We start from the raw sequence: 22,838 nt of genomic DNA, 5'->3' as shown, positions 1-22,838 counted from the left end.
GTCAACGTCCGTTCTTAATTGTCGGCCATCTTACCTCGGTGTCATTCGAGGAACATAACATTATTTAGTGTGTACGTTGAAATAGTGTTAAATTGCACAATTTTCTACCGATTGTCAAGGAGATCACATTCATTTTGAACCCAACAAATTTATAATCTGATGTCAAATATTGGAATATGTGACAGATATCGTTTTTTGGTGGTCCATGTTGTTAAACATTGATTTTTCAAAAATAAATTGCCAATTGAATTTGCAACATGAATACCACAAACCTTTCTGGATGAATGCCAAGTTATTTCAAAGATGTAAAATGATGAAAAGGAGTCCTAATATAGTCCAGATGCTTAAGTTTTAGAGGGCAAATGCTTAGTCTTATCTAGGGAAATTATTTGAAACAAATTGTGTAGACAATCGAGCAGATGTGCATTAAAAAATCAATTTTAGCAGGGTTGCTAGATTCAATCCCAGCCAACTATGGGCACTAAGCATGGACACCAGAAATGGTTGCCAGCCAATCAAAGGTCATTTATAGACAACAGTGGACGCACACACACATAGCTACAGACAATTAGGAGTAATCAATTAACCTACCGTGCATGTTTTTGTGATGTTGTTAGAAACCAAAGTACCAAAGAGAAAATCCACACAGGATTGGGGAGAACATACAAACTCCGTACAGGAAGGTCAGGATCCACCGAGGATTGAACCCTTCTTTCCATAAACAAACATTTTCAAAGTAATGTGTTTAATCGGGAGAATTTAATGTTTTTTTTTCCTTTGACAGATAAAATTACAACGGCGTGTAAGTGTCATTGTTGGGAATGGAACATTTGTTTAAAAATTAATCAGTTTGATTCACTTTGCTTCATAATGCCAGTTTATTAGCCATATTGTCTTTGAGAGTTGTACTCCACACATATATTTACAGAAGCCAACAATTACCTTTGATTTAATTGTGATGAAATAAAATTTTCCTGAAACAAATTCCACGGAAGGTTGTACATTCTACTCCTTTCCAGCACTGGGCAGAATAATTTTGCTGCAGTCATAATAGTTTTCATCCATCAGAGGCAGACCCTCTTTCTCTCTTTGTATGATCAGACGCTCAGCTTCCCTTCTGGCCCACTGGCGCATCCTGGAATGGAAAGACAGACAAATTGATGAAAAAAGCAAGTGGTACAACAGAAAATACAAGAGCATTTTAAGATTTAAAGTACTGCTACATATGCACTATATTTGAAAATGCTCCAAAAACACACTGTAAACAATCATACAGTGGACTTAAAATGATAGTGATCAAGGAATAAAAAAGAGGAACGCACCCATGGTCTGGTAAGTAGTGTATGAAAGTTCCTCCAATTACAAGACACACAGAGACGCCAAAGAAGAACGCCACTCTCATGTTCCATTTATCAACCAATGGGTCACTTGAGAAGCCATGGTAATCTGGATTCTGTAAAAGAAAATAATAATAATAAAATAAAAACATTATGCAGACATGATTGAAACACATTAAGCAACTAGATTCATTTCCGTGACAGCCATGCTATTGTAAGTAATTGTTAGTATGGGAGTATAAAACTCAAGTATGATAATATGTTTAATGGGTCTATAAAAATGAACATTACAAAAGGATTGTCATTTGTTGAACTTAAAATCACATTGTGTTATAAGGTCAAGCACTTACCTAAACTGAACACCAAGAATGTAAAATGTGACTGCTATGCAATCTTTTTATTTCATCTGTTAAGTATTTATTTACTACTAGTGGGTATTTTGTAGGTCTTTTTGATTATGAATTATTGAATTTAGCACAACATAATTCTGATTGAATAAATCCATATAAAGAAGGCTAAAGTCGGATCATTTGAACTTGAAAAAATATTTAAACTTCAAAAAAATATTAAATAATAGTTGAAATATACAGTAACATCCACTAGTTAAACAAAAACATGCAAATCAAACAGACTACACCTTATGCTTATTGGAATATATCAAAAACGATTGGCGTGCACAGTATTTACGGAACGTCTCGTTCCCATGGGTGATTTCAATTAACAAGGTTGACAAGGAAAGCAATAAAAATAAGATTTATTTTCAAGTTACAGTAAAAGCGAAATAAGAAGTTTATTGGAGGGAATTGTATGAAATCAGAGGAACTCACCTTGACAAATTGGCTGACCTCTCCGTGGCTGCTACTCTGTGCAGCCTGCTGTAGATCGGTCACGGCAGGTGAACCGGCAGAACCGCTCGGCTTCGACTGGGAAACGCAGCGAACCGATACAAGAGAGCTTAAACGGGGCAAAACCGGCGAAAGCCGTGCCAACGGAGTTAGCATCTTTGCTATGTATTTGGGAAAGACACGGTTGCTCCGGAACAGGAAACGTAAGCTCCAGTAAGCGATTGTTGATTTCTTCTGAGCGGTAAAATTGCTGCTTACAGTCGCTATAGTTAAATGACTGCCACTCTCTGGATTTCAATGGGAACTGCAGCTACTTTTTCCACGAGTCGGAAGACTATTGCGTCTTCACATATCGCGATATTCACTATTAATTCTTATTTTTGAAATTAAGGTTCATAAAAATGTGAAAATCCACGCTGAAACTCATAAGCGGGAGCTACCCTTGCTAAAAAGGAGTCAGCACTTAAGAAAATGTTGAAAAAGAATACAAAAAATATATAATAGGGTGACCCTACTTTGAAATGTTTCAACTATTGCAGCAATGTTTGATCTACATTAACCGTGATATTTGTGGGATTACTTTATGCTTATTTTATTTTCAAATTAGCCAAATGAGCTTCTGAGTAATTACGCTTTTATGACCGCTGCTAGTAAATGGAGTTTATGTATTTGCGAATATGGAATATAACGTATGTTGGTCAGTCTGTCAGTTGTTTGCGTTCAAGATAAAAATGAATAATGACTACAGGGATTATTATCAAATCATACATGTTTGTAATATGAAACAGAAGGTGAGCAATATTAAATTTGACAACAATGGGGTCAAAGGTCAGAAAAATATCTGTTCACTATAATTTAAAAATCAATAATGGATTAAGACCCCTTTAGATTTTTAGTGATGCAAACACTCTACATAGCCAAAATGTTTGCCAGAGAATATTTATTCGTGCCCATTATACAATTTATCAATTAAAAAGTGTAACTGCGTTGAAATTTTGCACTGATTTTTTTCTTACCAACTGAAAATCGTTCACAATCCAGTCATTCAAATATATTATTCATACATGGAGGGTTGGAAGGGAAGAGAATATGTTTATAACAATGATAAGACATTTTTTTTAAAAAATAGGACAGGAAAGGCAACAAACATCTGAAATATGCCTCAATTCAAGTAGCACACTGTTTGTCATAAAAAGGCCCCTTTGCTGAGTGCCATTGATAACGATAGACGTCCAATCATCCTTTTGTTGTGAACGGAAGGTTTGCAGCGAACTAATCGCCGCCAGGGTCAGCCAATGGGTTAGTTATGTATATATTTTCAAATGTTTATAAATCCAGCTCATAGTTCCATCATACAGTATAATGTGACATTTGTGCTTGAGGTTCCAGAACTACCAAAAGGACAAAATTAGGATACAATCAACAGAATTAGAAAGGATGCCTAAAAGGGTCATTTTTCCATTTTTTTTTACATGAAAATGCAAGCAATATCATCGTCCCAATTACAATTGGGAATGAGACGTTCTTCTTAGTATAAGATAGTAAATACTGCCAGATACAAATGAAAAGTTGCAATGGCGTACTACTAATTGCTTTGGATTGTTGAGATTTTTTATTAATTCTCAATTTACATGTAAACAAACGGGGGCAAAACAACATTTTATATTAAAATTTAGGTTGTCTCATTGGATCATGGATCTAATCAGTTCATTTCAATGCTGCAAAAACACGAGTGTACTGTTAGTCTAATCAGCTAAAAAGGCAGTCGTTTTTACAGCTTAGCGTGAGATATTTTTAGCACAAATGAAAATACACTTGAAAGTTTGTCTCCCAAGAATGAGGCACTTCTCTAAGGATGCAGCGTCACATTACACTTCGGACAGCCCACAGAAGCAACAATATAAAAAACAATGGCTGAAATGGAAACTATCAAAAGGTGACATAAAAGTTTATTTTGTTCAACAAAACAGCAAAAAAAAGTGCTTAATGTTTTCATTTCTTGAAATAGTGACTGGCTCATATACAGTATAGTACTATATATAGACGTCAACAGTCAAGAAAATGAGGATAGAGGCACACAACTGACAGCCTCTGTCTGTAACTGGTCATTGACTTTTGTCTTGAAATGTAAGAAATATTTGTCTTTGTTCACTTATAAAGAAAAATAAATCATCGTTCATTGTTATCTTTCACTAACAAAGAAAACAAAAAAAAGATAGATTCCCTTGGGTGGAAATAAGTATGAATGTTCATATGCAGGTAGGCCGGTGGGGTGAGTGGTTAGCGCGTCGGCCTCAGAGCTTTGGGGTCCCTTCAAATCCAGGTCATGTCCATCTGTATGGATTTTGCATGTTCTCCTGCATGAGTTTCCTCCGGGTACTCCGGTTTCCTCCCACATTCAAAAGACATGTATGGTAGGCTGATTGGACACTCTAAATTGCCCATAGGTATGGGTGTGAGTGTGCATGGTGTTGTCCACCTCCTTGTGCCCTGCGATCGGCTGGCCACCGATTCAGGGTGTCCCCCCCGCCTATGGCCTGGAGTGATCTGGGATAGGCTCCTCTCACCCCCCCCCCCCCCCCCCACACACACACACACAGACACAACCCTAATGAGGATAACGCGTTTCAGAAAATGAGATATGTTCATATGCATGAGGTTTTCGGAAAATAATGTAAAATACCAAGGACTAAAAATAGAAATAACAAATCTTTGGGAGGTGGAGCTTAAAAATAGCCAAATTAAGGCCACTTTTGATGACATGACAGTTAAAAGACAGCAGTTAGACTTGTTTTATTGGCCAAGTAGCAGATGTAGAAGTATCTGCTCAGAATTTTCAGAGAAACTAAATTAGTTTCTTTACCGAGACTGGTAAATGTATTATGTTTTCTTAAGAAGACAGACAGCACATCATCGTGTGCATCCACATGGAAAGAATCTACTTAAAAAGTTTGGGGGGCAAATGCCTTAGAATTACATTTTCTGACATATAATAGTGGGGAAAAGGAAATAAATAGAAGACATGCTATGTGGTGGCAAACATTTTAGCCAAGTCCTTTTCTAGCCAATCAAGTTACTGTATTCCAGATTGCCCGCCCTTCCTCGTGATGTCATTAATACCCATTTTAACATGCCCACCAGTATGTGCATAGGTATAACTAATGTCACAAAAATGGCCATCCCTGTAAGAGGTATTTTTTTGTGTTTAAACATGATTATCTCCATTAGCAGAGGTCTAAGAAATCTGCATAAATACTCAAATACTCGGAGAAACACTTTTTCACATGGTGTTGTTAAGTTATACACCATTGAATAAAGGTTGCAAAATGGGTTATATGCATTAACGTATGTATTTGCGGTCTTTGTCGTCTGTTGTCAATGACATCTAGAGAGTTAAGTCGTTAGAATTGTATTATTTGGGAAAAATTGACCTATTCATACCGTAAAAAAAACTGACAACTAGATCAGTGTAAAGCATGCATTGTCAACTTTGAAGGATTCATGAAAAGCGGTGTTGCACAGATACTTGTATTGGTACGATACGGCACAAAAATGTCATCGGTATCAGGGAGCACTAAGAAATAACGTGGTATGCAATGATATGCAATATAAACGCTGGTCGCCGTACCTAAGATACCAAAATCACCATAAATAAGGAGCAATTGTCGCCCAAGATGGTAATAGAAGTCCAGTTGTGTTGCGTTTAATCATCCTTGTGATGTGAATTTCAATAACTTTATAACTGGTCGACTCCCATCTGTCTGTGCCCTCCCACTTGGTGGTCTACCATCATTAATGGCAGCCAGGAATTAAAAAATAAAATTACTTCTTCCTTCGGCAAAGACACAAATCCCCACGAATGAGTCTGTTTTTTAGTAAATGTCCAATCCATTTGATGAAGGAGGTTGGCAGCAAATGAAAGTTGATTCATTCGCAGTCACTGCTTCCTCCTCAAATGAATTCCACACCAAGCACCATCAATGCCAAATAATGAGTAATAAGTGAGTGACCAAGCCATGATAGATATTGCTTTACAGTCAATGGAGTTTACAGAAATTTAGTAGTCAAAGATTTTTTCAAATATATCTGTATACCCCAAAAAGTAGTACATATAAGTACGGTATCGGCTTTGGCCAATACCACACAATCTCAGAAAATTGGATCGCCAGCCCAAAAATGGTATCGGTGCAACACTGACAAAAACCTCTATTCAGTTCTTCCATACCTCCAAATATAACATGTTATGATCAGTACTGTAACCATTCATGTATTGTATGTAGTCAAGCATCCAGATGCTTTAATGTCCAATTCCACACAGAAGTCATTGTTAAAATAGTCCAGACACTTGTGCAAATCATGACATATGCGAAAGGGAAACTTCAGTTGTTGGAGAAGGAATGGTTGTCGCAAGGTTATAGGTGGAGTTCCGAGTTGATGTCTGAGGGAATGATAAAGGGCTATAAATAGGACGAGCGGCGATGGTTAAAGACGGGGAGTATTGAACGGTGGTGGCAGATGTCGGAGAGTCGGAGCTAACCTCGTCCCCTTCCTCCGATTCCCACACTTCACTCTGCAAGTAGTCTGCAAATAAGGCTTTTGCTCGCTGCAGGATCCTGCTGAGGTTGTGGCGACGCACGAGACGGTCAAAGTGCATGGCGAGTTCATTGTAATCCAGGCTGTTCTTGATGATGTGGTCCCGGTGTTCCAGCAAGATGGACAAGCACAAAAAAAGCATGAAGGGATTGCCCTTTCCGAACTCTTGAGGAGGTGGGAGAGAACACGGTTTGATGGTGATCTCCACTTTGGGGGAACAGTCTATGTTGGCAGAAGGGATGATTGAAGGTTTGTTGCTGGGAGAAGGCTGTGAAGGACCTCTTCCAAAAGGCAAAATTGGTGATGAGAGAAAAGACCGATTGGTATGCGTGTGAGGCGTTGCACATTGTTTGACGGTAGGGTTTGTCAAATTTAAGCCCGTACTCCTCAGCAATTGCGCAGAAGATGTGATTACTTTTGGGACAGTTCGTGATAAGGCCTCTCTTCCACTACTAGTGAAACTGAAGGAATTTTGCGGCGGAGAGTCGGGAATCGCCCCTGAACAACTGGAAGGTAAGGCTAAAGAGGAATGCTTTACAGTGTCATTCTTAGAAATTGGAGAGTTTGGGGGAAATTCTTTGCATTTTATAAGCGGCGTTCTTTCTTCGAAATCCTCCTCACTGTCATTGGTGGACTGACGAACTGGAATGCGTGATAACGATACGTCGGTTAAACTCTGTTGCTGTTTAATGTTCAAGGAATCTTCATTTTGGGCAGTATAATATTTAAATTCCCCAAAACTCTCCTCCAGTGAAGGAGCCACCGAATTTGCATTCCCCACAATTGTTCGATCACTTCCTGGTTCGGTTTTGTCCTCACTGAGATTATTCCAACTGACATCGTGTTCCTCTCTTGACGGTCGAAGCATATGTTGTCGACGCTGCTTCTCTTTTATTTCCCAGTCACGTCCAAGGATTCTGCCCCTGTCTGTGAAACGTGTTTTGTCAGAGCGTACCGGTGGTCCCAAGAGCTCCACTTCAGTTTCAGGTGGGTCAGGAGGCAGGGAACTCCAAGTCACCTCTAGCATCCGGAGAGCATCGTCAAAGGCAAATTCTCGCTTGAGCTCCAGAAGTAACCAGCGGTAACAAAAGAAAAGGTCGTCAGCACCCCGGGAAAGCAGGTACGAGTAGAACTCATAATCTGAGTATTGCAGGAGTAATTTCAGATGCTGGAATTTAATAGACATGAGCTGTCCATCAGGCCGGAAGTTCCCCTCCAAGCGTTTCATAATGCCACAAAAGCAAATGAAGGCATGGGCTTCGTTGTCCATCACAGCAAGGATAGGGGAAGCGATATCGCTCATTCCTTGACAGTATGATATCTGAAAAGTAAGAAGTATACATGCTTATTTTTCTTTTCTTTTTTGCTATATTTTTCAACAAACAAGAACCATTTTTCTTTAAGATTTCTCTCTTGATGCTGTTGATCATTCCAGAATTGGAGGACCTTTACATCCCAGCTGTCAAATGTTAAGTAATTAACATAGAACAAACTACAAGGTGGCATTTCCCTATTATTTTACTTGCCATGAGATGGAATCCTAAAAATTAAATACATAAAAAAAAAAAAACAAGAATAAATACTAAATAAGTATGGAGGAACAGGGTGGCCCGAAGGGAGAGTGGTTAGCGTGTCGGGCTCACAGTGAAGGATCTTGGGTTCAAATCCAGGTCGGCTCACCTGTGTTCTCCCGTGTTCTCTGCGTGGGTTTTCTCCGGTTACTCCGGTTTCCTCCCACATTCCACAGACATGCATGGTAGGCTGATTGGACACTCCAAATTGCCTCGAGGTATGAGTGTGAGCATAAATAGTTGTTTGTCTTCTTCTGCCCTGTGATTGGCTGGCCACCAATTCAGGGTGTCCCCCACTTCTGGCCCGAAGTCAGCTGAGATAGGCTCCAGCACCCCCCAAGAGTGAGGATGAAGCGTTCAGAAAATGAGATGTATATACAACTAGCTTCTAATCAAGATAGAATGCTATTATTTGTGCACATTTGGAACCCTGTTAAACAAATTATGCTTGGTATTGTAAACAAAAATAAATAATGTTAAAGATTTTGAATCAGCCGTAAAATGAGCCAATCATGTCTTTTATGTATTCATCTCTTTTTGATAAACGTATGGCCGAAAATAAAGGTGAGGGTTTATTTTACAAAAATTGTCAAACCCAAATGTTTTCCAACTTTGGAAGACCAATATACTCCGGTCTGGTGTATTTTTACGATGTGCTTTTGTTTTGTTTTTTTTAAACTCCTGCTTACTATATTACCTGTCTATATTATGCCAATTATATTAAGATAGCAAGTGTTTTAAAAATATAATGTAGTTTGTATTTTAGTCCACTATATGAGCAAAATGTTCTTTTCTTTTTAAGTGTTTTGCTTTACAGTTGACCGGATCTGAAGTGTACTCTAATGAAACAATCAACTTTAGACTTTTTTGACGGACTATTCAAAATCTAGAAATTTTGTCAGTTTGCATTAAGCCAATTAAATATAACCCATCTGAACAACACAATCAAACATAAAATATTTTTTAATATTGATCTTAAACTTGCGCAGAAACCCCCCTCCTATTAAAACACGCAAATCAAGCACCTGGGGATGTGTGATGGCGAAGGTAGTCAGCAAATCAGTGAGAGCGGCCAAATGCGGACTGTCTTCTGAGCCTGCGTAGTATGGATGGGCACGGTCTGTCCTTAAGACGTCTTTGAGTACATTTCCCCGGATGAATTCAAGATCCTCGTGACTGACGTGGGCTGTCCATTCGTTCTTAAGTTGGTCATACTCTCTCGTCTTTCGCTTCATATAGTCCATTCTTTCCTGACCGCTCAGTCCATCTGGATAGACATTGAGGAGGTATCGCCAGACAACCTGAAAACAATAGTCCATGACGTAAAGTCTGTTCAATCGTTAAGTGAGTACAGTAATATCTCCACATACGAGTGCCCCAAGATACGAGTAAAATTTGGAGCAAATATTTATCTTGAGATACGAGACAAATTTTGAAATACGAGCAGACAGCGGACGCGAGAAGCTGCTCATAAGAACATCATGGGCACGGTCTCTCTCCCCGCAACTCCCTCGTGTAAAGTATCTACGAGCACTTAGCGGAACGTTGCATTTTTTAGAGCCAACCCGGGAGAAGAAAGTTAGAAAAATTTAAAACAAAATTAGAATTAAGCTGAGAGCAAGGTTAGATTTATTTTTGAGAGTGTCTGCATCGTAATCGAAGTTTATTTAAATTTGTTTATGTTATGTTACGAGCGCGTTGCCGTGCAAAAGTCACAATCGACATACAAGCTCAGTCCCGAACGCATTAAGCTCGTATCTCGGGGTACCCCTGTATTTAATAAAATATGGACCTTTCGCAGTGAAGGCTCTACACCACCATGGTAAATTCGTAGCCTTAGTTCTTCGGGGCGTGTCAGCTGTCCTTGGGCATTGAGATAACTATGAAACTCAGTGTCACTGAGAGGGGGCTTAAAAGGCTTGATCTCCTCCCCGTAAGACCAGCTGAATGCCTGCTGGACTCTTGTCAGCGTTCGACCAACCTGAAAATAAATGTTTAAATCACACCTGCATAAAAACATGCAAGTTTGTTGAAGGCTAAGAATAGGGAAAGTTGAGAATATACCTGGGACATTAAAGACTGGGTGAAAGGAAGTGCTGCAGATGCCAAAGACTTTGTTCTCTCTGCAAAAAGCTGCTCAGAGCCAATGACATCTTTGGGGCTTATGATGTCCCAGTCCTCCATAACAGGGCCTAATATTAAGCAGAGTGACAAATTGTAAATAGGTTTTTGAGTTTTAGTGAGTTGTCCTAAGGTTACAGTGCGTGCGATATGTTTTTGTGCTCTTACTGTCTTCTGAAGGTTTTACATCCATTTTGAGTTGTAGATATGGTTTGGTTGCACTAGCAAACGCAGCATCCAAATCTCCATCAGACATCAAAGACAGGTACATCTCTGCAACGTTGACGCCTCGAGACATATAACTGACCTCAAAATTTCGCTTCCTACTTGACAAAAACAAACATTTTTGACACCATGAAAACCGATTTACCAGATACATTTTCATCAGGAGGTTGGTTAGTCTTACCCATTCAAATCGAATGCTTTGATTAGAATATGCTGCAACACCTCCAATGATGTAATTTGGGGATCAACAGCAAAGGAGCGAAACTCTGTTGGAAGTGACCCATCACATTTCTGAAAAATATTACAAAACATTCCATTACAATCTATTGAAAAAAACAAATGGGCCTACGTACATGACATATTTGGCTGGTGATATCATCGTACTACAACAAACTTCAGTAGTACTACTACTGAAGTTTGTTGTAGTACAAAATGGATAATACTACTACTAGTAGTATTATCCATTTGCCTGCCATTGACAACTACAGCTGTCTAATTTATAGTAAATGAAATGAGTTGATGTGAACACTCATCTTTTGAGGCCATCGACTATGCCCATCTGTTGATCTGTTGGCGCCAACCTCTTCCACTTAGAATGAATTGGGCGTCTTACGCCGTCAATGGCAGTAAATTTGTTATTTACATTGGATTACAGATTGTGTTGCTTTCAGCGACGCGTGAAAAAGCTAAAGCCACTTGCAAAGCACTTTAAAAGTTAAGCTAGAGCAGGAACAGGTTTGGTCACATCATTAAGATGTTGCCATTGGGCTTTCAAATGTAACTCCAGACACAAAGAAAATCAGTATTGTTTATTTTTTTTTGTAGCACTGTTTACTTTAAATAGTAGACTGTAAAATGTAGATTGTAAATAGACCTGGGGGTATGACAAAAATTCTTATCACAAAAAATAAATAAATAAGTCGATATTGATAATTATCATGATAACTATGACATCGTTTTTGTTTCAAATTTGAAACTTCAAACTTCTCTGAATAACTAAATAAATTACTTTCCTCGCTATTCAATTATGAAAGTAACTGTTACCTTACTTAAAAAGAGAATATAAAAATCTGAATATTTTTTTGTGTTTTTGTTATTCTGTTGTACATTAAAGAAAAAATAACTCCCTCCTTACACAACGAAAAGTAATGAATAATAAAACCTGCAAACATTTTGGCAGGTACGTACCTTTATTTTTACAAATTAGTTTTAGAACCACAAGTTCATCAGCGCCCCCATTCTTTGTGATCTTCGAAAGTTCTTATTAGTCTTCCCTCGATTATTGCGACTAGACTTGAATCACAAATTTTTCTTTGATCGAATGCTAGCCGTCTCAATCTAAATGGATTGGATGTCCATTGCCAACAATTGCAGCCAAATTAATCTATTATTTTAGACTAGTGTTGGAGATGGTAAAATTCAAAGTTACTGTGAGGCCAATAATAAAAACCTATAATCATTAGCCCAAATCTGATTTGTCTATCACCATCAAAAGATGTGATCAAGTTAAGAATTAGACATATTTATACAGGTTTGCAATCATGGTCCCCCAGCCATAACCATATCTAAAATGTCGACTTTGACAAAAATGACTCTTGTTTTAATTCCAATTTCCATTATAAACTGTAACAATAGTGGGGCAGCCCAGTTGGGATTGGCTAGCATGCCGGCCCAGTTCTGAGATTGAGGGTTCAATACACGGTGGGTTCTGACCTTCCTGTGGGGAGTTTGCATGTACTTGTGTGGGTTTTCTTAGGGTACTCTGGTTTCCTTCTACATCCTCAAAAACCTGCATAGTAGGCTGGTTGAAGAATCTCACTTGCCCCTAGGTGTTTGTGGCAAATGTTTGTCCGTCTCCTTGTTCCCCACGATTGGCTGGCCACCAATTCAGGGTCTCCCCCCTGATGCCCATAGTTGGGTGGGCTGGGCTGCAGCACCGCCCGAAACCCTTGTGACGATAAGCAGTACGGAAAATGAATAAAGGAATGTAACAATATGCATTTGTCTTAACCATTTATTCATTCATTTGGAGCCTATCCCAGCTCGTGCCATTGGTTGCCAGCCAATCAGAATTGTCTTAACCAATAGTACTGATTTTCCTTTTCAATTACTTTTTTGAATAACGCTGCTTAAGAACTGGATTTCCAGAACTGAAAATATTTCCAAGTACACTCAAAAAAGGACACACTGCCCACCATACTTAGTGAACAAATGTCACTTCCATTTGATTTGACAAAGTGATGCACAGCAGTGAAGCACGCGTGTTGTTGTGCGCACAAGGTGACGTCACCCTGGAAGACTGACGTTAGTGCTCAGGAACTCTAAATAGGTTGGTCATTCTTGCTGGGCGATGTCTCAAATTGGATATTCAATGTCGTTCTAATAAGGGTGGTAATATTTATCCCCCAAAACATGACGTCACTGCACGCCTGCTTTCACAACAAAGGTGACAATTGATGAACAATTTCAGCGGTAGCACGATCCGACTGTCTGTGACAAGTCAATGATATAATAGGGTACATGTTAGACATTTAATATTTTACATGCAAAAATAAATAAAACAAAAACATTTTTACACTAGGTAGCAAGATTGTAGGCTGACTGGCCGACATACCTTTACTTTGACTCGAACAACCCCTCTTTCCTCATCGTTTGCCATTTTAAAATCTCCCTTTTGGATCAAAGAGGCTTTTTAAAAAAGATCCTTCCATCGACACTAACACAGAGAGCAATAACATCACCAGGTTAGCCGAGTGGCTCCGCTGGTGTTCTTCTTCGGTTTACCTTTAAAACAAAAGCTTTACAATGTGTTACTGCCCTCTATCGGTCAACACTTGTATTGTTGTAAAATGTATCGATCCGCTTCCAAAATACATTTATATAGATTATGTCATCTATTTTTTAGTGCAATGCTGTGAGATAAATGTATTCCTAGATTTTCGTATGTAGACCCAACTCAAAAAAGAGACGCTGAATTCAACCACTCTCGCAACTTTTGTCATGAGACTGGAATCGAAATCTCTTCTGGGAAATGTAGTAATATTGCAGTTTGCTTTAATGATCATTCAGGGGAGAGCACTACATCTCCCAGCAACCATTGTATCCCTTCCCCTCCTAATATTATATTAGTTTTTCCTCTGTGGAAGGCATTGAGTTGTCAAAATATAGTCAGATAAAACAGCTTGTCTAAGTCTTTGCTATTAAAATTCTACGTTTGTAATACGCCAAGCTTGCCTCGAAGAATAGAATGAACTCTTGAAGCTAGATGATTCTGCATGAGTAGCCACATGCTAACTGAATGAGGCTTGTTCCTCTGCTGTCTGGCCATCATGAAGAAGCCCCTCTTTAGTTATTGACTGGCTGCATAGAAAGCTACATGCTTAGATGTACTACTTGAATTCTGATCGTTGATCTGAACACCCAAGATGGAAGAAGTTGACAAAATCTTGATACAAGCCTTAAGCCAAGTCGGCACGTAAGTATTTGCTTTCGTTTGAGTCCAATAATTCATAGACTGTCAGATAATGTATTCATTCACAATGAATACATACTATCCCATTGGTAGAAGTTAGAGGGATGGAGACATGTCAGTGTTAAACCAGGGTCCGGATGTCATTTTCATACCATAAACCAATACTATGTCCCTTCACTTTTCTGCACTTTAATTTATATTTATAGATTTTACAGGCCAATGATTTTAGGTATAAAATATCATAATGCAATTCACACATCTGTGGCTAATAGTACAGTGGCGTTTCTATCTTAATAAATGCTGGTTTATTGCATCTTTTTGTGCAAATATTGCAGTATACTGTATAACCCTTCAAATAAAAAATAATCAGGTGGAGAACAAGGCACACCCTCACACACACGCGCACACACACACGCACACACACACACGCACACACACACACGCACACACACACACACACGCGCGCGCGCACACACACACAACGTACTAACATAATAATATATTTAAGTTGACCAAATACTTGTTTTCTTTCACATGGTATATAAGCCAAAAAAATAATTTTGCCCTAATTTAGTAGTAAATGTGTGCCAATATATAAACACTAATGTAAATTATACAAACCTTGAACTACAAACAATAGAATGCATTTAAACGAAAAAAGTTTTTGAAATATAATAATATCTGAATAACATGTTTCCTGGCCTTTTGTGAAAAGAAATCCTCAACGCCATCATCATAAGAAATTAGTTGCAGTCAGAATATATTTATTTATTTGCGCCATAGTATTCAAATCATTGCATGCCAATGGCAACAATGTTCATGTTTCAGTGGCATTGATGTCGCTAGACGTCCAATCCGTTTTGAGTGGGAAAGCCCCACTCAGTCAAAATCTATTGGGTGGCCAGCACAGTCAACAGCAGTCAATTACTTAAATGTGTGCTTATAAGGGGTTAAACTGTCTTTCGCCAATTACTCATGGCCATCATATGATTGAAACACGAGTGTATACTGCAAGCTCAGAGTTAAAAGTAATACATTCCAATACATTTTTTTCTACTTCTGGTAGAGAACTAAGTGAAGAAGTTACTAGCATCAAAGACTTCACCAGTGAACTGATTGTGGAAGCAGTGGTGAGATGTATCCGGGTGATCGACCCTGCATTAGGCACCGTGCTGCCAACCTCCCTTCCACCCGCCATGTCGGCTCGTTTCAGAGTGGGCATGAGTCTGGCACAAGCCTGTCAGGTAAAAATGCTCATAAAGTTGCTGTCATTGAATAACTTGTCAGATAAAAACTAAGGATGGAATATTAAATGTGTTTGCAGGACATTGGTTATAAAGGTGAAATAGGTTATCAAACCTTCCTCTACAGCAGTGAAACTGAGATCCGCTCCCTGCTAATGTTCCTTGTGGAGAAACTGCCTAGAGAAAGTGCCGATGCCTCCGACCAGCCCGCAGGTACATGATTGTCACCCTCATAAAACTTAATCCAATATGCTCCATTCTTTGCAGGCGTGAAATACCCTATTTTCCCACATTCGAGCCGCCCCTGCGTAAAAGCCACACCCTTAATTGCCTTAAAATCGTTGAATTTTACCATTTCTCGCATATAAGCCGCCCCCTGATTCAAAATGTTCACCTCCATATCAACACCATATACATGGTGCTAATAGGGAGTACAAATATGTTACTTTGAAGGGAAAATCTAAAGAGTAATCATTGCACGTGGTCTATCTAAGATACTGTATGAATCAAAAGCACATCATTAGCGTTAACATCATAAGAAAGTTAGTAATTCATCTCGGAATGTTTTTTTTCTTGCTGCAAAACAGAAAATAACCAACTGATAGTAAATATTAATTTGCCCGGCATCTACTGGTGAAAAAGAGTATAGCAACGCTGTAAGTGGTGATGGTAAAAGAAGAAGCTGCTTTCAATTACCATATTTTCTCGCATATAAGCCGTACCCTTGATTCAGTCATCGTTTTTTAGGTAGAAATACAGTTTATATGCAAGAAAATACAGTAGGTCCAAATTTGTTTTGTGACATTATGTAGGTTTTTAGTAAATTAGTAAATCTAGTCGGAAATCTGTACCGACTGTACACTATATTGGGGAACAGATACCTCTCAGCAATACCACTACAAATTAGGACTCTTAATTAAGCACAAACCATAAGGACTTATTATGCATAAAGATTCCAAATGGTTAACGAAAAGGATTACACTAAGAGGCGGTGTTTGGATTTTCATCGTGCCTAAACTAGTTAGAAAACCTCTTGAAAATCTTCCACTTGGCCTCTTACTGTCAGCTTGCATTACCGCCGTGTTTAATCACATAAATATATCACTGAGATCGACCTCAAATTTTGTATCTAAAATCCCAATTTTAAAATTGCCTGGCCTCACAAATATATTTTTAAAAATAGCATGCTGTGCTTCCCTTGAGCCATATATGACCTTGACAGCCATTGGGGAATTTTACTCATTTTGACATCCTTTCTTCCTATAGGCAAATCAACCATTCTTCAGAGAGCTATTGCCGCTGCCATTAAATCTCAGCTGGCAACCCCTTGGCTCCCTCCGAACTGCAGGCTGCCAATGCATGGTGAAACACAAGTAAACTCTTAAAAATTCCACCTTGCTGTCGGGATTCTGCTTAGAATATTGACAAAAAGTATATACTGACATGCTTTTCTGTCCATAGAACTTAGCATTGCACAGCTTCCATGCGCAGCCCCTCAGTTTACCTCACTGTATTAAAGATCTGGGAAAAAAATCTGTGAAAGGTAGGGTTAAATAATGCTCGATGATTAATAGCATCATTCTAGATCAGTGGTGTCAAACGTATGACCAGAAGTGGCCCACGGTGTTGTTTTGCCTGACAGGCACTTTAATGCTCATTTATACTGTAAATTCAGAATAAAGGAAAACCAACTGCAAGCAACCTGGAAATGTCTAAAAATCGTCAGAAAACAAGTGACAAAAAGGAAACAAACTGGGAACTCCCCTAAGACCATTAGCAAATGACCCAAAATGGACAAAAAGTGTCCTGTATTTAACCTAAAACAAGGGTGGGAACCTTTGGGTATTGGCATGAAGGTGGCCTCCGAGGCAAACTGAGTTTGACACACCTGTTCTAGATGGATGTGGATTTTGCTGACTCCTATTGAAGTGTGTGTGGCTGTGTGAAATGATTTCAGAGCTAAATGACTACCGGCGAGATTTTCTTCCTCCTGTGACTGATCAGCTCTCCCATAACACCTGTGTGGCGGCGTCATTACTGGAGCAGCACACAGCTGAGCTCAGTGCCACTCAGGAGTGGGAGAATGAGTGGAATAGTCAGGGACTGCTGTCTCGTCTAACTCCACAGGTCAGTCATTTATTAGCCCTCTTATTGAAATATATATACAGAAACAAGAATAAACCAATTTGTCATATTATAATTTACTGCAATCTGTGTTCTTTCTGTCTGGTGACTGTGAATGTACAAGGCTGCATTTTGGTCAGAGAGAGCATGGGTTTTTATTTATTTATAATTTATAAATATTTGTAGTGTGTGTATATGTATCATGACTTATACCTGTAATCTGGACTGGCAGTAAATGAGTTAAGATAAAATTCACTTTTGAATAATATTCGCTTCAGTAACGACTGTCCCTGAAAGGATTGAAGTGGTAAACTGTAAAAGCATAAACAAACCCTGTATTTGCACTCAGAATCACATTTGGTTAACACGTGTTGTAATGAAATTAAGTTCTTCAACTTCAATGTTAACAGTTTTCTCTTCTCACAGGACTACAAGGCCAGAAAACGAACTCGATTGCGTAAAAAAATTGAAGAACAATTTCGCTCTGTTGCCCTTCCTTCCGCGGAAAGTGCCTTTAGTGGTCATGGCACCACCTCTGATTTGTCTGACCTGCTGCAATCCTTCAGGGGATCTGCTTCTTCTGACCACATACTGACAAAAGGCTCTCACTTCACCCATTCTCAGAAGTTCACATTTACACAGGTGTGGGCCCCTGAAAAAAATAATAATAATAAATGAACACGGTGAATTGTCTAAAATAGTTCATGATTTCTGTCTAATCAGGAAAAAGAAGCGATGCCATCCCCTGTACACCAATCAGATGGTGATACCCAGCTCAGTCAGCAGACCGAGCTAGCTGCATTGCAGCAACAGTTTCAGCAATTGTGCAGTGATGTGGACCAACTAACTTCAGAACTGAAGCACCTGAGTGTCACTCACGTTCAGGTAGGACGGACCTATTCACTCGAACATTCGTTGAATTCGTATTTATCGATTAATCCTGTAATGACTTCATCCCAACGCCTTGGGAGAAAATGCCGGCTTTGAAAGTCATCATCCTCCCCATCGTACACTATACAGTGGTAGCTCTACATACGTGCTTAATTTGTTCCGGGACTGAGCTCGTATGTCGATATTCTCGTAAACTTTTCCCATTGAAATGAACTAAAAAACTCAATTAATTTGTTCCAACCCTCTAAAATAACAACAAAAACAGTAACACATAACTAGTGGTTTCATATTACTAAAACGTGTTTAATAGAACTAAAATTAGACGGATTTCGCAACAACAACTAGTCCATGAAGTATGAATGATTAATCAATATATTTCTTGCCAAGAAAATTGATCATCGATTTTTGTCTACAGCTAGTTGCGATGTACTCCATTTTAAGCCCATGCTGTACCGATCGGAAATGAATACAGTAATACCTTGACATACGAGTGCCCCAACAAATGAGGAATTTGAGATAAGAGTAAAATGGAAGCAGGCATTTTTCGATTAGCAATTGTTACAGACACAAACGATCTCTTTGTCTCGCCCATATTTCCCATTATTATTAAAAAAATAATAATAATCTTACTGGCGTACTTATCCCTCACCGGTTGATTAAGGTACTAGATGAGTTCAAGCAACGGGAGCTGCAGAACAATGAGTGGGAGGAAAAGATCAAGCTGAAAAAGAAAACCATAGACCTGTTACCAGATGCTGAAAACAACATAGTGAAACTTCAGGTACGAGAGTTTGACATTTCATGACATTCAGGTGTTGAAATCAATCATTGCCTTCTCCTGTAGGCTATGGTGGAGGCCAGTGCGCAGCGTGTAGTTCACCTGGCCTCTCAGTGGGAGAAACACCGTGCACCTCTTATCGACGAACACCGAAGACTTAAAGAAATCTGCAGTAATCGAGATGTAAGTAGGCAAAGGAAAATAGTAATATCTATGTTTTAAAATGAGTTTTTTTGCGGCCACTAGTTAGGTCATCTGTATTTTCCTAGATGGAATCATCCAAAAAGCTGTCTGAAATCAAGACTCTTCATGATAAAATCCGAGTGTCGACAGAGGAGGCCAAGAAGAAGGAGGAAATATACAAACAGCTGGTACTGGAGTTAAGATATGCAATATAAAATATAGATATACTAATATAAAACCTGATTTCAGAAAATATATTTAAGCCCCATTCTTTTCCAATGAAACATTTAATGTTCAAATTTCAAAATGTATGTCATCCTAGAATTTTTTTGTATCCAATTGACATGATTTGCACCAAAGCAAGGCGCACTAAGATGAATACTTTTTGCTAAGACCTCATTCTCAACGGCCATTATTCATTGTCATTGGGAAAAGAATTATAACAAAGAGTAATAGTAAGTGACCTGAAAATGCCCCCAAATCCAGACAAAAAATTGCCAAATTACAAAATAAGATTAAACTCCTCGTATGCAAAAACGGATTTAGATTTAAGACCTACCGTATGAATACATGTGTGTGTGTGTGTGTGTGCGTGTGTGTGTGTGTGTATGTATGTATGTATGTATCCATAGTATCTATATACATAGTATATATGTGTGTATATACAGATTTCAGCAACACGCTTATTTATGTATTTATTCATGTATTTATTTTATTTATTAACTTACTTATTACCCATCTATTTAGGACTTTAAAATACCTTTCGTATATCTGCATTCTCACCTTCTTGCTACTGTGACAACGAAATTTTCCAAATACCGGATGAATAAAGTTATCCAATCCAATTTAAAATTAACATGTGACCCATAATTCATTAATTGCCTTTTACTGACAAGCATCAACATTTAAACTGGAAACGTTGGCTGTGAATGCTTAATTTAGTCCCATTAACAGTGCATGGGTGGTGACATCCAATCCAGTCAAAATGGATTTGACGTCTAGCACCATAAGTGACACAGAAACATGCGTTAACAAGGAAGTTACCCAATTTTGGTATTACGTGAACAATAGACAAAATATTAATTTGAATTACAGGTATCCGAGTTAGAAAGTCTTCCCCAGAATGTGTCCCGGGCAGCATACACACAAAGAATTTTGGAGATTGTTGGCAACATCAAGAGACAGAAGGAAGAAATCACTAAGGTGAGTAAGCCTGTCACACTGTGATGCCATTACATGCTTTGTGAACTTTTAACCACTATTTTGTTTCACAATTTTGCCTTTATCAGATTTTGTCTGACACTAAAGAACTACAAAAAGAGATTAACAGCCTCACAGGAAAACTGGACAGGACATTTGCAGTGACAGATGAGCTTGTCTTTAAGGTCCTTTTAAATTTGTTTGTTTGATTGATAACACAGCGGAAATTACTTTGATACACAAAATGAAAGTGATTTTTATTTTTGTCATCACTGGCAGGACGCCAAAAAAGACGAGTCGGTCCGCAAGTCCTACAAGTATCTGGCAGCTCTACATGAAGTATGAAAAAACAACTTTTCTGCAGTTACATTTTCTCCTAACCTTTGTCATTTTTCTCACTCTTATCTGACTATTCTTGTGTAGAACTGCAATCAGTTGATCCAAACCATAGAAGATACTGGTACAATCCTGAGAGAGATACGAGATTTAGAGGAGCAGGTAAGACTTTGCTAGGGTACGGACAGGGTTGCCAGAGTTGCTTAAATGGCAGACATACCGTATTTTTCACGGTAGCCAAAGAATAAACAAAGAAGAGTAAAAATATATATACATCACTGGAGTGTCAGTCACATTTTTGGAAGCGCAATTCTTTTGGTCGATCAGAAACGTGCATTGCAATAACAAAATGGAGAATAACAAGCGAAATAGGCATCTGTTTACATAGGTTTTTCAGATAACTATAGCCTAAAATGACAACATAACAAGCTGCAGGTGCTCAGAGAGAAACAAAAACCAAACAAGCATGTAAGTTGCACTTGTGTAGTAGTCAAACGATAAATATGAGCTAATTATACTTTGGAAAATACGGTAATTGAAGCAAAGAAGATGCTGCTGTAAGAAAGCATCAAGTTGAGGGTGTAGACATACAACTTTAAAAGTGATGAAAGCTAGTCAAAACTGCCTTATAAAAACGGAAAGTTCAAAAGCAGGCCAAATTTGATCAAAAAATCAAATCTGGCAACACTGTGGGACCAGCTCACGGCTAGTTGGCTTCTTTTGAACTGAATAATGAGGAATTTGATGACATCTTGTTTGTCCACAGATTGACACAGAGAATAGCAACAAAACAGTGGCTAATCTGGAGAGGATTCAGGAAGACCACAAGGCCATCCGACAAGAGAATGCGGCGCTAGCTGCCAAATTTAAGAGGGTTGATGCTGAACTGCCTACTGATGCTCAAGTTTAAAAGCAATTTGCTCTCAAGATGACTGAAATAGGTCTTAGACCGAAGAAATTGCTTTCCCTGAACACCGTCCTCTGTGCCATAGGAATAATATTTGTACCTCAGTTGCTCAACAAGAATTGTTTTAGAAACCCTGATTTTTCATGTTTAGCATTTCCGTGGCTTTTCATGCTTGGTTTTTACACACGTGGACCAAATTGTCTTCTGTTAAGCAAAGACTGAAAAATCACATTGGTCGCAGAACTAACTTCCGAATAACCAAAATAATGGCTATAAATGTAAGCACAATTTAGTCCACTTGGTAAACTTCTGTCATTCGTTACCTTAATTTCTAAAGCAAATGGTGCTCCCAAATCTGCCTTGTTTGTTCAAGATTCGCTCTCATTGTTTGAAAGATTTGGGGCTATAAATTAACATCATTTAGATGATCTTACTTTCCTTAATACAACCAGCCTTGTCGTTTTGTCAATGAGATATATTTGAACGGAATGAATGACATTTGAATGTGTCAAACAGACCTGTAATTAAAAATTATGAAGTGTTTCTCACCTTCAAACTACAAAATAACTACTGTCATTAATGACACCCTGCTACAAGCAGTAGAGCTAAATAAAGAGATAGATGAGTAGTGTTAGTAAATTATATTCATGTAAAGTACCAATGCTGAAAGTGTTTTAAAATACAAATTGGGAATTTCTTAGGTAATGGAGAGAAATGTTGGACCCCTAAGTGGTAAAAGGACAGTCATTCATTATCCATATTGCTTATCCTCACAAAGGTCACGGTGAGTTCTGGAGCCTATCCCAGCTAACTATAGGCAGCAGGCGGGGGACACCCTGAATATATGGCCAGCCAATAGCAGGGCACAAGGAGGCAGACAACCATACATGCTCACACTGATACCTAGAGTCAATTTAGAGTCTCCAATCAGCCTACCATACGTCTTTGGAATGTGGGCGGTAACCAGAGAAAACCCACACAGGCCCAGAGAGGCCATTCAAACTCCACACC

The 22,838-nt window shown here is 38.7% G+C and overlaps 3 protein-coding genes across 3 annotated transcripts; 1 reads left to right on the top strand and 2 right to left on the bottom strand.

The window, feature by feature from the left end:
* Nucleotides 1–859: 859 nt before the first annotated feature.
* Nucleotides 860–2,419, bottom strand: ndufb11 (NADH:ubiquinone oxidoreductase subunit B11). Its single transcript, XM_077721219.1, has 3 exons — nt 2,165–2,419; nt 1,323–1,453; nt 860–1,135 (listed from the first exon to the last, which is right to left on the bottom strand). The coding sequence occupies exons 1-3, from the start codon at nt 2,336–2,338 to the stop codon at nt 1,006–1,008; spliced, it is 435 nt and encodes a 144-aa protein (XP_077577345.1). The 5' UTR covers nt 2,339–2,419; the 3' UTR covers nt 860–1,005.
* A 2,357-nt stretch (nt 2,420–4,776) lies between these two features.
* tbc1d25 (TBC1 domain family, member 25) lies at nt 4,777–13,655 on the bottom strand. Its single transcript, XM_077720997.1, has 7 exons — nt 13,307–13,655; nt 10,874–10,983; nt 10,636–10,790; nt 10,411–10,538; nt 10,139–10,327; nt 9,372–9,647; nt 4,777–8,096 (listed from the first exon to the last, which is right to left on the bottom strand). The coding sequence occupies exons 1-7, from the start codon at nt 13,349–13,351 to the stop codon at nt 6,537–6,539; spliced, it is 2,463 nt and encodes an 820-aa protein (XP_077577123.1). The 5' UTR covers nt 13,352–13,655; the 3' UTR covers nt 4,777–6,536.
* A 114-nt stretch (nt 13,656–13,769) lies between these two features.
* On the top strand, nt 13,770–22,455 carry ccdc22 (CCC complex scaffolding subunit CCDC22). Its single transcript, XM_077721011.1, has 16 exons — nt 13,770–14,167; nt 15,231–15,408; nt 15,489–15,621; nt 16,675–16,781; nt 16,870–16,951; nt 17,366–17,535; nt 17,959–18,174; nt 18,256–18,417; nt 19,085–19,204; nt 19,268–19,384; nt 19,471–19,572; nt 20,480–20,587; nt 20,674–20,769; nt 20,864–20,923; nt 21,008–21,082; nt 21,687–22,455. Exons 1-16 carry the CDS (start codon nt 14,118–14,120, stop codon nt 21,828–21,830), a joined length of 1,920 nt encoding a protein of 639 aa, XP_077577137.1. The 5' UTR covers nt 13,770–14,117; the 3' UTR covers nt 21,831–22,455.
* Nucleotides 22,456–22,838: the final 383 nt, after the last annotated feature.

This window comes from Stigmatopora nigra, chromosome 1 (genome assembly GCF_051989575.1).
Source record: "Stigmatopora nigra isolate UIUO_SnigA chromosome 1, RoL_Snig_1.1, whole genome shotgun sequence".
Taxonomy (NCBI): Eukaryota; Metazoa; Chordata; class Actinopteri; order Syngnathiformes; family Syngnathidae; genus Stigmatopora; species Stigmatopora nigra.
The sequence above is the reverse complement of the archived record's forward strand: the minus strand, read 5'-3'. Positions and strand labels throughout refer to the sequence as shown.

What these genes read in the sequence shown, in the direction of transcription:
- ndufb11 (XM_077721219.1), bottom strand. Translation starts at nt 2,338, where the DNA reads ATGCTAACTCCGTTGGCACGGCTTTCGCCGGTTTTGCCCCGTTTAAGC. An exon ending in AGGTCAGCCAATTTGTCAAG is followed by an intron (nt 1,454 to 2,164) that starts GTGAGTTCCTCT and finishes TTTCTTTTACAG; the next exon opens with AATCCAGATTACCATGGCTT. An exon ending in CACTACTTACCAGACCATGG is followed by an intron (nt 1,136 to 1,322) that starts GTGCGTTCCTCT and finishes TTTCCATTCCAG; the next exon opens with GATGCGCCAGTGGGCCAGAA.
- tbc1d25 (XM_077720997.1), bottom strand. Translation starts at nt 13,351, where the DNA reads ATGGCAAACGATGAGGAAAGAGGGGTTGTTCGAGTCAAAGTAAAG. An exon ending in TGTAAAACCTTCAGAAGACA is followed by an intron (nt 10,539 to 10,635) that starts GTAAGAGCACAA and finishes GCTTAATATTAG; the next exon opens with GCCCTGTTATGGAGGACTGG. An exon ending in TCGCCATCACACATCCCCAG is followed by an intron (nt 8,097 to 9,371) that starts GTGCTTGATTTG and finishes CTTACTTTTCAG; the next exon opens with ATATCATACTGTCAAGGAAT.
- ccdc22 (XM_077721011.1), top strand. Translation starts at nt 14,118, where the DNA reads ATGGAAGAAGTTGACAAAATCTTGATACAAGCCTTAAGCCAAGTCGGC. An exon ending in GTCTGGCACAAGCCTGTCAG is followed by an intron (nt 15,409 to 15,488) that starts GTAAAAATGCTC and finishes ATGTGTTTGCAG; the next exon opens with GACATTGGTTATAAAGGTGA. An exon ending in TGCCTCCGACCAGCCCGCAG is followed by an intron (nt 15,622 to 16,674) that starts GTACATGATTGT and finishes TTCTTCCTATAG; the next exon opens with GCAAATCAACCATTCTTCAG.